The sequence below is a fragment of the Stegodyphus dumicola genome, chromosome 11 (assembly GCF_044657685.1).
Source record: "Stegodyphus dumicola isolate Sdum_Otavi_A_Nest chromosome 11, ASM4465768v1".
Taxonomy (NCBI): domain Eukaryota; kingdom Metazoa; phylum Arthropoda; class Arachnida; order Araneae; family Eresidae; genus Stegodyphus; species Stegodyphus dumicola.
Window position 1 is genome coordinate 120,497,324 of NC_140778.1, and position 17,339 is coordinate 120,514,662.

At 38.1% G+C, this 17,339-nt stretch overlaps 1 protein-coding gene across 1 annotated transcript in view; it reads right to left on the reverse strand.

The window, feature by feature from the left end:
* Positions 1-17,339, reverse strand: part of LOC118204283 (uncharacterized) — a 98,554-nt gene that overhangs the window by 11,734 nt on the left and 69,481 nt on the right. The window contains exon 4 of the mRNA XM_085826352.1: positions 16,652-16,750. Within this exon, the coding sequence (XP_085682478.1) occupies positions 16,652-16,750 (99 nt within the window). The remainder of the gene's footprint in view (positions 1-16,651; positions 16,751-17,339) is intronic.

A 17,339-nucleotide genomic window follows, 5' to 3' on the forward strand; every position in this document is an offset into this window, starting at 1 on the left:
CGGGTTAGGCCCGTGAAGTGCTTGTTAATTTAAAAAATTTTTAGAAAGAATTCCTAGTCAAGCAGACACCTCCGCTTTGGCTTCCTAGGAAAGATGTTAAAAGTTCTATCAAGAACGCTCCTAGGTCGCTTAGCTGAGCTGGGCTCAGCTGGATCATAAGCAGGAAGTGAATGCAAGACTGGGTTTTCGATCTGTGTTAATCTATTAAAGAATTTGGCCGAATTTTGCCGGAAAAAGGCATCAAGGGGTAGAATTTTGAGATCGTTATGAAGCACTTCATTACGGACGAAATAATGAGCATTTGTCAGAATACGAAGCGTGACGCTCTGGAATACTTGGATTTTCTTCAGGTGGCTATTGGCAGCAGTTGACCATACGACAGCTGCATAGGTCAGGATTGGAAGGATGGTACTTTATACAGTAGGATCTTGTTATTGAGGGAGAGGTTGCTGGTTCTTTTGAGGAGAGACATCAGTTGGGTTCTTGTTGTTCTTGCTTTGGATATGGCATAATTGATGTGGGTATTCCAGAGCAGCTTCGCATCTAGATATACTCCCAGATATTTGTAGGATTCCACCCAGGGTACAGTTTCTTCAAATAATCTGAGTGGAGGGAGTTGACTATGGACATTCCTCTTTCTGGAAAAGAAAACTGTGGCGGCACTTTTTGCGACATTAATTTTGATTTTCCAGGTAATGAGCCAGGACTCCAAGTCTGTTAAATACAGCTGTAGGTGATTGAGAGTGGCATGTAATGTTGAGTGCTGTGAAATGATGGCTGTGTCGTCTGCATAGAGTGCTAAATCGACACTTGGTGTTTGTGGTATGTCATTTACATACAAGTTGAAGAGCGTAGCGCTAAGAATTCCTCCCTGAGGCACCCCAGCCAAGATAGGGCGAGGAGAAGAGACAGAATATTTAACTTTAACAGAAAAGGTACGATTAGTGAGGTAAGAGTGCATTATGTGCACAAAATTAGCCGAAATTTCAAGTCGCATGAGCTTGAATAAAATTCCGATATGCCAACATCTGTCGAAAGCCTTTGCTACGTCTAAATAAACAATAGCTGTAGGCTTTCCACTGCGAGATCCTGTATGAAAGATTTCAACTACCCTCAGTAGCTGGGCCTGAGTTGAGTGTTTAGCACGAAAGCCGAATTGCTGAGGAATAATAATATTTCGGTTTCGGCAGAAATCATTCAGGTATCTAAGCAGTATAGCTTCGTAAATTTTACTAAGTGAAGACAGAAGGCTGATCGGCCTATAATTTTGAGGGACCTTTGGGTCCATTCCAGGTTTTAGAATTGGAATGACTAATGCATTCTTCCAGCTATGGGGATAATATTTTAGCCTTAGCATTGAATTTATCAAAACTGCTAGGTAAAATATGAATTTAACTGGTAAATTTTTAATCATGCGATTAGAAATCCTATCCAGGCCAGGTGCTTTTGCAGGGGTGAGATTTTTGATAAAAGCAGAAATCTCAGTCATTGTTGTGGTGATGGGTTCCTCAGAATTTGTATCTGAGGAGAGAAATTCTTCAACTTGGTGTTGGACTTCATGCGTGTGCTCTGCACAGGAATCGAACATGAGTCCAGTGTTAGGTGAAAATTGTGTTTGAAGGCTGTCAGCTATGCGTTCAGCCTTTTCGGTGTCTGTTAATGCCATCCGGTCGTTGACCGTGCCCATTAGGGGGGGGAATGTCGTGTTTTGGTTTGCGAAGCCGTGCGCTAGCAACCCAGAGGCTATTATCAGAAGTCTTTAAGGACTTAAGATAGTTTGCGTATTTTTCGTCTGTGTATTTCTTAATGTCAGACTTGATCTCATTCTGGATCCTTCGCAGTTGCACTCGAAAGTTTTCCAAACGTGTATTTTGCCAATCTCTGCGAAGGCGGTTTTTAATTTTGATTTTATCTTTAATGTGATCAGGTAATTTATAATAATTTTGCCTGAATTTGGGTTTGGAAGCTGCTGTAAATGCGCTTCCTAGGGTTTGGTTGAGCCTGTCAATGGCTAAGTCAACCTCCTGATTATCGCTAATTTTGATAGGGGGGAGAATACCATTTTCCAAGACATAGCGAAAGTTGTCCCAATTTGTGGAGACTTGCGCCGGTAAATTTTGGTTAATTTTGGATGTTTTAAGGGTGAGGTGAACCGGATAATGGTCAGAGGACAATTCCGGAATCACTTCGATCGAATAATCTACTGGAATATTTTTAAATAAGGCCAAATCAATAATGGAAGGAGCACCTATCCCCCCAGGAAACTGGAAATGGGTAGGTGTGTTTGGCGCAATAATTTGGATACGGGCGTCCTGAGCCCAAATTTTGATTTTATCGCCATAGTTGTTGGCAGTGACACAATCCCAACTTCTATGACGGGCATTTAAATCTCCTGCGATAATCAGGTTATTTGCAACACCACTTAATTTTCTGAGATCAGAGATAAATGCGGGTCCCTGTCTCGGAAGCATATAGCAGGACGCTACTGCTATTGGGGGACAATTTGGAATATGAATTTGTACTATAGTCGCTTCTAAGGCCTCCAGTGGTGGCGTGGGTATCCTAGAATGTTTTAGGGAGCGTTTTACATATATGCTAGTACCGCCACTAGCACGAACAGTGTCACTGATGCATACCTCTCTGTCATTTCGGTAGCAGAAATAATTCGCGATGTTCGCGCTAAGTTCCTCAACCAGATGTGTCTCCTGAACGAGGAAGAGGTCCATGTGATGCTCATTAATAAAATCCCGGACTTCGTGAATCTTCTTCTTGAGTCCATTGGCATTCCAGTAGGAGATCAGGAGAGTATCTTCACTAGTTGCACAGTTGAACTTGAGGCCTTTAGTTTAAGAGGCCACAGTATGCCTCATAAATATAAAATGCTCTCTCAGGCCCCGTGGAGACATTTCGGAGCCTAGGGAGAGCATTTCTAAAAGCCTCGAGGAGGATCTTGTGTTCTATACCGAATTCCGAGGCGATATGGAAGACGCTCCGGAGGGTATCTGTGCAGCTTCCATCATCTACAGTCGGGGCTGGAGCCTGGGCCGGTGGAGTTGGCTGGAGGAGAGGACTCTGCTTCGGCGCTTGCTTCAGGGCTTGCTTCGTCGCAGGTACTTGCTTCTGTTCCTTAGTAGATGATGGTAGTCCGGGATTTTTCCGTCCGGAAACGACATCACTAAATGAGGGATCCGTGCTGCTAAGTGGAGCTTTAACCGGAGCCGGTACAAATTTTGAAATCCCGCTATCCGATCTAATAGGGGGGGTTAATTTTATTTGCTGGGTTTCGGGGACAGTGAAACCAGTTGGCTGCGTGCCGCCCAAGGCAGTTCGCGCAGGTGTTGGCTTCCTCCGGGTCTTTGGTGCATTGGTACGCGTAATGCGGGCCGGCGCACCTCAGACACCGGATTGGCAGTGTGCACACTGCGGAACTATGGAAGAAGCCTTGGCAGCGCCAACACTGGCTCGGCCCCTTCTTCCCAATATGTTTTTCGAATTTAATCTCAATGCCGAACATTGTAGTTTCTTCAAATATGTGATAGACATTTAAAGCAGGATTTAATTGTACTAAAAATAATGGCATTGGATAGCGGGACCTGTGCCTACGGAGTTGGGTTACAGATATGACTGAGTAACCCAAGATTTGCAGTTCTGATTTAATTTTATCCGCTTTTGCGGTGTTGGGCAAGCCGCGTAATATGGCCTTTACGGGCCGATCCTGTTTTAGGTTGATTTGTATTCGGCGCCCTGATTATTTAAAATTTGGGCTACCGAACGGTAATCATCTTCTGACTGCATTTCTATACGCAGGTACTTGCCCTTCATCCTACAGATGGCCGTAGGCACAGTAGCTTGTACTAAAGATGTCAGAAATTCAAAGTCTTTGGGCTCTACAAAGAAGAATGGAATTTTTCTCTTTGAATTCTTAGAGCTTTCAGTAGGGGGGGAAGTACCGTCGCCGGGTTGCTCCACGAGATCATTTTTCTCTTCCACCCTCTGCGGTGGACTAACCGCAGGTTGGGTGGGAGGCAATTCCTCCTCTGGTTGTTCACTCCAAAATGGAGGTAGGCTATTGTTTGATTGTGGTTTAGAAGGAGAATTCGGCGCACCACGTGCAACAAGATGGCGAGGAGGCCGCTGAAAACCCTCATCATTGACTTTTCGTAATTTCTTATTTTTAGGAAAATCATTAGTATCCCGCGAATTTAAAGATAATTTTTGAATTTTTTTGGCACTATGGAGGATTTTTTCTGCATTTAACTTTGCAGGTTTTAGAATTGGGCTATTGGTTTGATTTTTTTCAGAATTTTGGGTTTTATCCGAATTAGCATTATTTTTTTCAGAGATAACATCGTTAGATAATTCTTTGGCCGATTTTAGTAATTTTTGGATGCATTCATCCTCAGTTGGCGGAATTGCAAATAAAGGCAGATTAAGTCGTTTGGCAAGAGTGGTAAGGTTAAAAAGTGTTACCTTTGATTCCTGCTGAACACGCTTGAGATCGAAGCTTGCAAGAGGAGTAGATCTTCGTGCCCTGGACAAATTCTGCTCCAAGTCTGTAAATCTAGCCTTGAGTAGGTAGAGCTGCTTAATCTGGATAAGTAGATCATCCGGATTTACTTCTGGAGCTGGATCGGAGTCGGAGACAGGGACGGTCGTGTCCATCTCGGCATTTCCGGCGTCGCGTCGCTGCAGGTGGCTTGTGGGGAGCTCATTGTCGCACGTCCTCACTCTACGAAAGACACCCTGCTAATCCAAGCCCTTGGTGGCAGTTGTTGGACCGTTTTTTTTTTGTCTTCTGCTGCTGGCGTTCGAGGGTGTAGGACGGGCTTCGGTCTGTCCTCTCCCTGGCCAATATGATGTGCCATTTTCCTGCTTTTTTTTGCTGTTCCTTCGATGCTATCTGCCATAGATGAAAATCCTTGTAGATTTTTAAGATTTTTACATGAAGATTCAAGAAAATAATTACTCCTGTTTCCTGTACATCATTGCAGAAAATAATTTTTTTGAGCTTCTTCCTCCTTTCCAGAACTCTTCGCGCGCACGTGTTTGTGGGATCTGAAACTTCCTGATTTAAAGAAGAAAATGCAGAAATGCCAGGATTGATCAAGTATGCTTAATGACTGCCATCAAATTTTGATTGTTCCTTTTACACCAAGACTTTGTTTCGAGCGGATCCAGAAAGATTGACTTTATTCTCAGTGCAGTGTTAACTCTAGTGATGCGCATCACTCGTGCTTGATGTTCAAATTTATTCGTCTGTCTGGTTGACAAAATTATTTATATTAATGCTTATTTCAATATCAAAGATGAAGAATAAAATATAATTGATTTGGTAACATACAGTTGTCATACTCTGGGGTAAGTACTTTATTTTGCTATCCTCTGTGGGTCACATATTTTATCCCTGTCATTCGGGTTATTGCGGAAACAACGTGATGTACTCTTAATCATTATTATAATTTCATCGCTGATAATTGCATAAGAAATTAAAAAATATAAGTATTTTTACTACATACAAATATTTTCACTACTTATAGCTCTTCTTAATTAATATTTTCACCACATATGGTGCCATAATATTTTCTACTACATATACAATAATATTTTTTACAACACTGAAAATAATAAACAAATGCATTTATTATTATCGAATGGAAAAAACTAAAATTAAACCCATATTTTATTTGCGGAAAAAATGAGTTTTAGAATTAATAAATTTGGCGTCCATATATTGAATAATGTAACTCTAAAATATGTACTATAATCCTTTCAGTCGCGACTAGAATAGTTATGTAAATTATAAATTTGCGTACATAATTGTCACAGACTATCGCTATTCTGTATATTTTCTATAGCACATTGCTGTTAGAACAATCCTTTGCTCTTAAAATTTTGTTAACATTTCTGAGCTAATTTGGGAGAAAGGAAATTCACTTCTTCTCTTGAAGAAAAAGTGTGTTAACGTTATTCTTAGAAATTTCTGACACTTGACGCATATTTCGTAATTTTGTATTATTATATACGTATTTATATTAATGGAAAATAGGTACGGTACCTTCACAAGTTCCATCTTTTACTTGATAGTTTGGTTTACATGTGCACTCTTTCTGTCCTTCAGTATTAAATGCACAGCTTTCGGCATTTGTACCACAGTTGCATTTTAAGACATAAAACAAAACATTATATGTATTTTTATTCAAGTTAAGAAAATTATAAGATTTTAGATTCCTTTTAACCGAAAGGGATCGAATTAAGCGTATACTTATTTTGTTCCGGTTGACGAACGCATTTCTCAGAATACATAAATTAGAAAGTGTTTATAATGTAATTGATTGTTCTCTTTTAACACAAACACCAGGTTAAAGAACACGTTCCGTCATTCTAATAGCTGAAAATAATAAACGAATGCATTTATTATTATCGAATGGAAAAATCTAAAATTAAACCCACATTTTATTTGCGGAAAAAATGAGTTTTAGAATTGATAAATTTGGCGTCCACATATTGAATAATGTAACTCTAAAATATATACTATAATCTTTCAGTCGCGACTAGAATCGTTATGTAAATTATAAATTTGTATACATAATTGTCACAGACTATTTTTATTTTGTATATTTTCTATAGCACATTGCTGTTAGAACAAACCTTTGGCCTAAAAATTTTATTACCGTGTATGAGCTAATTTGGGAGAAAGGAAATTCACTTCTTCTCTTGAAGAAATGTAAGTGTGTTAACGTAATTCTTAAAACTTTCTGACACTTGACGCATATTTTGTAATTTTGTATTATTATATACGTATTTATATTAATTGAAAATAGGAACGGTACCTTCACAAGTTCCATCTTTTACTTGATAGTTTGGTTTACATGTGCACTCTTTCTGTCCTTCAGTATTAAATGCACAGCTTTCGGCATTTGTACCACAGTTGCATTCTAAGATATAAAACAAAACTTTATATGTATTTTTATTCAAGTTAAGAAAATTATAAGATTTTTGATTCCTTTTATTTGAAAGGGATCGAATAAAGCGTATACATATTTTGTTCCAGTTGGCGAATGCATTTCTCAGAATACATAAATTAGAAAGTGTTTATAATGTAATTAATTAATCTCTTTTAAGACAAACAACAGGTTAAAGAACACGTTCCGTCATTCTAATAGCTGAAAATAATAAACGAATGCATTTATTATTATCGAATGGAAAAAACTAAAATTAAACCCATAATTTATTTCCGGAAAAAATGAGTTTTAGAATTGATAAATTTGGCATCCACATATTGAATAATGTAACTCTAAAATATATACTATAATCCTTTCAGTCGCGACTAGAATCGTTATGTATATTATAAATTTGTATACATAATTGTCACAGACTATCGCTATTTTGTTTATTTTCTATAGCACATTGCTGTTAGAACAAACCTTTGGCCTTAAAATTTTATTACCGTGTATGAGCTAATTTGGGAGAAAGGAAATTCACTTCTTCTCTTGAAGAAATGTAAGTGTGTTAACGTAATTCTAAGACATAAAACAAAACATTATATGTAATTTTATAGAAGTTAAGAAAATTATAAGATTTTTGATTCCTTTTACCCGAAAGGGATCGAATTAAGGGTATACATATTTTCTTCCAGTAGACGAATGCATTTCTCAGAATAAATAAGTCTGTCATCTGTCAGTCTACTTCTGAAATAATTCTTTCTAAGTTTCATAGTTAAAAACACTTTGGCACTGATTTTATGAGCATGAGACATTAAATTTAGGAAACTTACTTTCGATAATGATTTGTTAAACTCTAACTTTTGCATATTTAGAAGCAACTGTTTGAGATGATGATTGCAACTCAGTTAATTCAAGCTGCAAATCTGACCTAATTGTTACACAATTTACGTTGAAAGGCATGGTAAAAATATCCAATTCTGTTTGAATGGCACTAAAATCTTGAAATCAGTGTTCGAACTCAAAATGCAGTTTTTTCCAAGCCATCTTCATCATTCTTAAGCTTCTCTTCATTTACTGAGGGTATTGAATTTAACATCGGAAAATGAGACAAGTCGTTCTTATCTAGCCGTCCAGCAAACAGATTATGTTTTAGTTTAAAAACTTCGAGATGGACCTAGATATCGTCGATAAATTGATTTTTCCGTTGCATCTTGACATTCAAGTTGCTCATATGACAAAGAAGATATGCGAAAAATGGAAAGTCCGAACGCCATTCTGCGTCTTCTAACATTTCGCACTTCGCAGAACATCGTTTCTCATGGAAGAACGACACAATATCGTCTTTCAGCTGCCAAACTGGGCCCACCAGCGGCCGAGCGGTAAAGTCGCTGAACACTGGTAGTTCGGTCTGAGGTTCGAATCCCGCGAACGGGCTGGCTGCATGGGCGTTTTCGTGGTTTTCCCCATGTGTAACGTGTATACGAGCCAGTTTCCCTTAGAAAGTCCTCCACGAAGGCATCCCTTCCCTTAGTCAGATAGCCCTCGAGGCTTTGCCATAATCACACACACACACACACACACAGCTGCCAAACTGGCTCCAAAACACATCGTGCACTAAGCCACTTTACTTTCGTGTAATACAGTACATCAGAGTATTCAGATGTCACGGACTGAAGAAAATCTCGAAATTGCCTGTGAGTAAGCCCACGAGATCGAATAGTGTTTACATGCTTCACGATTGCATCAAGCACGGGTTTCATATTCAATGCAAATTTATACAGAGCATCTTGATGTAAAACACAATGTAGAAAAACATTATTGTTCCCGAGATAGCTTTGATTAAAGCTTCCAAGAAATCCAGATTTTTTTTCTTGTAATATTTGGTGCTTTTCTTGTAATATTTGGCATCGGTCGTAATATTGCATATATTTCTTACAGGCAATTTCAAAGTTGCCTTAAATTCACGAAAAATATTACATACCGTTCTAGTTCCTTTTAAAGAACGCATGCACGCCACTTCCTCGGTAATTTCAAAGTTCTCATCAACACCTCTTATAAGTAATACTAATTGAGCAGTATCATTAATATCAGTGCTTTCATCCAAAGCTATGGAGCAAAATTTAAATTGGCCAGTTTTTGACTCTAATTGTGATGTCAAATTTTTAGCGATTTCTTCGATTCTAGAAGTTACCGTTTTTCGAGATAAGCTTACAGTTTCGAAATTATATTTCTTGTCTGGATTTAAAGCATCACAAACTTGGAGCATGTATTGTTTAACGAACTTCCCATTACTGAGCGCTTTATTATTTTTAGCAATATTGTATGCTACAATATAACTTTGCATGTGTAGCTGCTTCTTGTATACTGTTTACCTTCTTGAAAAAATTTTGCCGACCTGGAAATTTTTTACAAAGACTTTCTGCGTTTTGTTTTCTTTCACATTCGACATTTCTTCGTAACTGGAATTCGTGTGATTGGATGTAAAATGACGGAAAATATTATATTATTTGAAGACTGTTACAGCTTCATTGCAGATTAGACACACTGGTTTACTTTTTACAACTGTAAAAAATATTTCCCGGTCCATTTATCATTAAAAGCAGGGCACTCTGAATCAATTTTACGTATTTAATACCTATTTTGGGGTTGAAATATTTTACGAATAACTCAAACAAGCACTAGCTACGCTATACTTTTAACAATTTTGCCATTATTGACAATGATGCTATATGTCCGTAATCTTTCCATACGCAGTCAATAATATTAGAAATCGCGCCAAAAGAAGTCGCTGGCTGGATCTTAAAATGCGCAGTCTGGCATATGTGAAGTCAAATTCACCTACATTGGATTCCCATATGTCTGCTCCTCGAGAAAGAAATAACGCTTGTTGGCGCCAATCTACAGCTGTAACTAACAAAGAACTTCCGCTTTTAACACTTTACCGATTGAAAGCTGTCTGTGCTTGCTATTTCCGTTGATTTATGTTTTGTAGAACAAGAATAGAGAAAGCAAAAAGATCATCAGTCCTTTGAAAAAAAGGGACGAAAAAATAATATTTAAACAATCTAGAAAAGGAAATGGATATATAATATATAAATAATATATATCTTTTAATTTGCCTCAGACGGGCAAATTAAAATTCTATCCGCGGGACAGATAGATCCTTCCGGTGGGCCGGATTTGCCCCGCGGGCCGTAGTTTGCCCATCCCTGCTGTAACATATACCTGCCAGGTGGCAGAAGACTTGTATATAGCTGTATACAGTAAATGATTTCAGTGGAATTAATATAGGTATCAGCAACGTTACAGCTTAATTCGTCACTACATTTTTTTTTGGTGATATGGACGTGATGAATGGAGGTGAATAACGGCCGAAGAAAGTTATTGGAAAGCAGCTATTTAAACGGGAATGTTGTTGAATAAACAGTTTCAATATAACTGCTAGAATTTAATGGTAAAATAGTAGCTATGTATAAGGCAACGGTGACGTGTCGCTTAACTACTAAATTAATCAATGGAATAGAATCTGTATTGCTAAAAGAGGGTGAATGAGCGGATGAAAGATTAAAAGAATTATTCGAAATGTTACTTTAAGAATCACAGTTGCTGAAACAATATGATTCGTAGACTGAAAAATTCATCGCTACGGAATAGAAGTTAGAAACGGAAGTAATTTCCGCGCAGGAAATATCAGGAAAGAATTATGAGTTTTAAATGTAAATTTAGGGAAAAATAAAGAAAAACGCGTGTAAAGTTGAAGCTAAAATTTCTAGTGAGGAAACCGTATCTGCGAAGTTGAAAACTTCTAAAATAAATACTTTAAAATTGCCGAAATTAACTATTACCAAATGTTACGATGATCCTTGTTCTTGGCTTGAATTCTGAAATCAATTTTGTAATTTTATGCACCAAAACGAAAGTCTCACCTCGGTTGAGGAATTTTATTATAAAATCGCTTTTGGGAGGTTTAAATGTTATCAGTGGATTATCATTTCCTAATGAAAACTATACGGTGGCTGTTGATATACTAAAAAATTGTTTTGGCAGAGATCACCTGTTAGCTAATGCGCGTTAATAATTGAATGTTAAAATTAATAATTGTTTCATATTGGGCTGGAACAGGTGGCAGAAGATATATATAATTCTAAATAAATGTACAGTAAAGGATCTCGGTAGAATCAATATAGGAATGCAAAACGATACAGCTTAAAAGGTCTAAATACTGTTTCAAACTTTTATAATGAACGATGTAATGAATTTTATTATACAGGGTTGTTAATAATTTTTCTTGTATCATCAGGTATTTTTTCCATTGCTAAACGTAAATGGAAATGAGAATCGTGCGAAACCCTTTTGCATATTCTAAATTAACATGTAGTATGTAATCTTTTTATAGATATTTATACAAATTTTCTAACACATAGTGAATATTTTTTCCTTCTGCATATATAAATCCATCGTAAGATAAATATTGACTCCTAGACCAAGTATATAAATTATTCGCATCGAAAAACATAACTACAGGTACTCCTGCAACGCGCTAGCTTTACAATGTGTTTTCTGTCCAAAGATGGTTGCCAACCTCGAAAATTATCTTACAACGTAGTACTTTTACAACGCGATTTAGGAAATGTGTAGCGGCTCCCGCTAGTATCCAGTTGGGGAAACCTTTAAAAGTGATTAAATTATAAATTTTTATGTTCCGAGTAAGGTTTTTTGGCTTATCTTAATCTTAATCTGTATACAATAATTGTACAATTATCGAGAATTTAAAAGTTGTTTAAATTTCATTAAGCCTAACGAGAGAGCTATTTGTTTACATTTGAAACTTAGTAGCACAGTGAATTAAGTCATTTTCTGCACCAACGTCAGTGTCCTTTTTGTCGAGGGGGCCAAAAAGAACATCCTCGCAGCAAAGATAACAAGTTGGAGAACTTTTTGCACGCAGAATAACAATCCATACAGCGTCCTCCATAAATTGTCGACTAATAAAATCTACCAGCCATCACAGATCTTCGCCCACCCCTCTCTTACAACAGACGCAGGAGCCACAGCTGCCACCTACTTAGACGCACTGTTCCCGAATGACGATCCAACACAGGACACAACAGAGCAAAGGGAGATACGTGCAGACTCAACACCTCCAGCAACTCCAGCCGACGAGCCCTTCAGTGACTCAGAAATCAGACAGATCTACCGCCATCTCCCTCTCAAAAAGGCACCGGGACCCGATGGCATCGATTATAACATCCTTAGAATAGCCTACAAGGCAAGACCATCCTTACTAAATTCTTCAATCAGCTCTTGCACCATCGAGTTTTCCCTCGCGTCTTTAAAGAGGGACAAGTCGTCCTCTTCTTAAAAAAGAATAAAGATGCAGAAAATCCGCGCTCCTTCAGGCCAATATGCCTTCTATCCTCCCTAGGGAAGATATATGAGAAGTTAATAGTCAATAGACTCAGATTTCACCTTCATCGCAGCCGCTATCTCAGTAATAGACAATTCGGCTTTAGAGTTGGACAATCCACCACTCATGCTCTGCACGCTATCTTGGAGGAAATACAAAGGAATAGATCAGGCAACCTGCACACCGCCTTCATCTCGCTGGACCTCCAGAGTGCCTTTGATACACTCTGGTGGCCAGCAATCAAGCAGGCACTCAGGAAAGCGCAATGCCCCATCAATCTCTACAGCGTCCTCTACCACTACCTGCAGGACAGAAGTCTACTAATAACTCATAATAACGGAGTTACTACTAAACACCAAGAAAGGGGCTGTCCGCAAGGCTCGTGTGCGGGACCGATTCTTTGGACGATTACTTTCAACGCCATCCTGGAGGCCACATGGCCAAGACATACGTCCATCGTCGCCTACGCTGACGATGCCGCACTGTTAGTACAAGGAAGAACCCGCGACGAGCTTGAGAAGAATGGCACCGAGTCTTGTGCACTCTTTGCAGAACTCTGCGGCAAACTTAAACTTCAACTATCTGCTGAAACGTCCTGTGCCCTGATCATACCGAAGCAAAGAGCCAACCTGAGACGCAAACCATGCATCAAGTTAATGCACAGGAACATTAAAATCAATAACACCTTAAAGTACCTTGGCCTTCTGTGGGACAACAAATTAACATGGATCCCCCACCTCCAAAGTATTAAACAGCGAACTTCCGAAATAGCAAGAAAAGCCCGCCTATTTCAGGGGCGAAACTGGGGTCAAAATCCCCACATACAGAAAATTCTTTATCTCACTGTCTCAGAGAAAATAGCCCTTTACGCTTCAGCAATATGGGCCAATCCGATGAGTGGTAGAAAAGTCAAACAGCTGGGAATTATACAACGACCTTACGCCTTACTCTTGTGTAAGGCCTACAGAACAACGGCCACTAGTGCAGCAGTGGTATTATCTGGTCTAATGCCACTGCACATACGCGCAGAAACTGAAGCTGCTTACGCTACTGTTATCCATTTAAAGAAGGAAGCTACCTTCTGCGGAAACACTTATAGTCCAGTTCAGTATGAGCATCCAAAGAATACCCTGGAGACGCACCCTGCGCACAAGGGAAGAAATATAAGGATTCACGTCAGCAGAAGTGGCGAGCAAATTACAATACAGGATCCACGATACCCAATGCAGTACTATACAGATGGATCCAAGCTCGACGAGGGTACAGGTAGTGCCTTCGTCCTGTACCACGGAGGATGCAAGGAAATCGAGTGGAAGGGACATCTTCAACCAATAAACAGTACATTCCAGGCTGAAGTCATAGCCATTACCACTGCGATTCAGCATGCAATTGTCAGCGGGATCACCGATGCAATGCTGTTTACAGATAGCATGTCAACGCTATTCGCCCTAGTCAACCATAACCACACCTCCCAATTGGTAGCGGACCTCCAGAATATTCTACAATCACATCCTCAACTAATTGTAAATTTAATATGGACTAAGGCACACGTTAACGACGAGGGTAACGAGACAGCTGACCAACTGGCAAAGGAGGCAGCAAGCAACATAGCTGCACAGATGGTAACTATTCCAGCGCCACCCTCGTATCTCAAGAGAACTCTTAAGGAAAAAGGTCTGCAGAAGTGGCAAGCTGAATGGGAGACCTGTGATACGGGTCGCAGAACCAATTTATTTCTGCCTAGAGTGAGAATGGAGCGCCAATACTCCATACCTCCCATCACTAATTACATCTCGGGGCACGGGCCCTTTCCCACCTATTTTGAGCGATTTGGTATCTCTCATACAGGCTTGTGCGTCTGTGGGTCGCTCGGAACTCCAGACCATTACATCTTTGAATGCCCGCTCACGGAGGATAATCACCTCCACTTGCCAGCAGACAACCAAATAGCCTTCAAACGATTCATCGTTAATAACAAAGGCACAGTGAATACCATCTGCAGAATAATCAGCCAAATAACCGCCCTGGGGCAAGACCTATGCCAACCCCACTAATTCAGGGTCTTAAGTGAATGTAAGTACTCCTCTGCATCTAAGGAAATACAGTATCTTTCCTTCTGCTAAGGGCATGTACCTTCTTTATTAATAGTATTTATGTGTCATGTCATGTATGTGTTATGTTAATATATTTTTTCCTTTTTCTTTTTTCTTTTTTTTTTTTTCTTAAATGTGTAACCAGTATGTTATGTAACGTATACCTTGCAAACCTAAATCTGTAATACAATATAAATAGCCAATGTACCTCTCATCTGCCCCTGTATGGCAATGTAATAAATTTTTTAAGATCTCAATAAACCTCCGGTAGATAGGGGAGGGCGCGGGACATATGCCTGTTTACCTCTGTTAAACACCAGGCGTCCCCGTCCTCCGTCACCTGTCACTTGTCGAGGGGGCCCGAATAAGCATTCTGCATGAATAATGTAATGTATTCAGCATACTTTATGAATAATGTACTCTATAATTAAGCAGACTGTTAAGTACCATGTAATGTTACTCCGCACGTATAACTGTATCTTTCAATATTATATAGCTGTATTACTACGCATGCATAACGGTGCGTGTATAACTGTATTATACCCTGCGCATGCATAACTGTGAACATAATGTATGAATACTGTAATACAATTTAACTTCCTGTACGAATAAGCATCAACATCAATGTAAATATCTACTGCCCATGTATTGTTCCGCATATTAAACGTAATGTGCCTAGGTGCGTTCATGTTAAACATAGTGCGTTTTGATTCTCCCGTGCTCTCATGTATTTTTCGTTTTCTTATATAAGTAGTTTTATGTGTTTAATGTAATGTGTGTGTGTTTAACGTAATGTTTATATATGTTTTATGCTGTTTAATATCGTATTTTGTGTACTTTGTATCGTGTACTGTTACGTTTTGTATATTTTGCGTTGAACTGTGTTTATTCTATGTGTGTTTATTTGTCATGTATTTCAAATGTGTATGACTTACCATTAAGATGCCAAATCGTATGTCTACAAAAGTATCCATTGTACACTTAAGACGCCCCTGTTTGGCCACGTGAACAAACTCATTTTAATATCTCAATAAACTCCCGGGGCGGGCCTCTTGCGGCTCCAGGGAGTTGTTGCCTCTAGGTAGGGGAGGGCGTGGGACACATGCCTGTTTTACCTCTGTTAAACATCAGACGTCCCCGTCCTCCGTCACCTGTCGCCTGTCCAGGGGGGCGAAAGGACCGATTTTTGTATACCGAAAAATCTGTCCTTCTGCCTAATTTTAATTAATTCAAACTCTAGTTTTTAATTGTAAAAACAGTTTTTTAACGGTTTTTAACTCTAGGTTTAGGCTTCCCTGTATTTGACAATTTGTCATGAATGGTGTTTTGAGTTTTTTTTTTTTTTTATTATTATTCTTATTTTTTTACCGTTGCTGATTTCAGAAGTCAGTGCTGAATTGATTGAATGACATTTATATCTTAAGTGAAATTCGAGGAAATAAGTTTAAATGAAATGCAAGTAACATTTTGTATAATTTAATAGGCCGTACAAGGAAGTCAGGCGATGTCCGCATCAGATATTTTTTTAGAATCAGTAAGAATAAAGAATGCTTCTACAGAATATGTTTTAAAAATACGACACTTCGTAAAGTATCACTTATACTAATAATAATCTCAAATCGTAACGAAATGTACAGCGAATTTTTCAAAATAAAAGAAGATGAATCATAAAATTATTGCTTTATTTCGGTTTGAAGAAAAATGAAAAAGGAAATTTATTTCGAAATAGGTTCCAATTAAAAAATTTGAGAATGAAGATAGAGGTCAAAAACATTTGAAAAAGACATAATGGTTTTACGTTTGAAGAAATAAGCCATATATGAAATTAAATGAACATCTTATAATCGAATTTTCCTTAGTTAATATTTCGTTTGTAGTACCTTAAATTTTAAAATAGATTATTGCAAATTAAATGCAGAATGTTAATCGTCATTGGTACGAAAGTTTTTGGTGTTCGTCTATTAGTTGAGGAATTACATTTATTAGAATTCTTAAATCAACATATTCACAGAATGTAATTTATTTGAAACTATGGCGTATATTAATATTTTTTTTTAATTTTCCTATGATCTCCCCTGTGAGTGTACGGATGCCTGGAGCATCAAATGCTTATTCAAAATTGGCTGTTATGACAAACTATTTCAAAAGCTTTGAAAACAAAATTCATAAATCGTATGTGAAATATAACTGAGTGCAGCTTAGCTTACTTTTACACTGGCCGTCATATTCTTGATATCCTTGATAGCAGTTGCAATTTTTAGTTTTACCCTCGAGCGAACATTTTCCATTCTGTCCACAGTCACATGCTGAATTGAAAGGAAAAAGAATAATAACATCATTAATAATGGAATATTTATTTTGTATTAAATAACCACCTAATACTGTTATTTGTAATACCAAATTTTACAATGTACGTTAAAAATTGAATTAAAAGAAAAATTAATAACGTCATTAATAATGTAACCTTTATTGCATTAAATAACCGCCTAATGCTGTTCTTTATAATGCCAAAATTTCTATAATGCAATTCTATGACAACAAATGTAATTTCCTTATGTTTGGTGGAGACTACTCCAATACCACAATTTAATCTTGATAATGGTAATGTTGCTCTCTGACATGAAAATTAACATAAAGATATGGATTAAAATTCGGCATAGATGAGTGTCAGATTTGTTATTTGAGTTACATAATAAAATAAACTTCTAATCGAGTAACATTTTAGTTTTGTTGTTATCTGTTGTGTTGTGACTTATCTCACTTGCCTTGCAGTAACATTAGAAGAAACCCACGAAACTCATCGTGGGTTTATACACAGGTAAGTCCAAGTTTGCGCCTCTCGTTGGCAAGAGTCGCTCAGTTCCGCCCCCTATTCTGATGGAGAACACTTCGGGG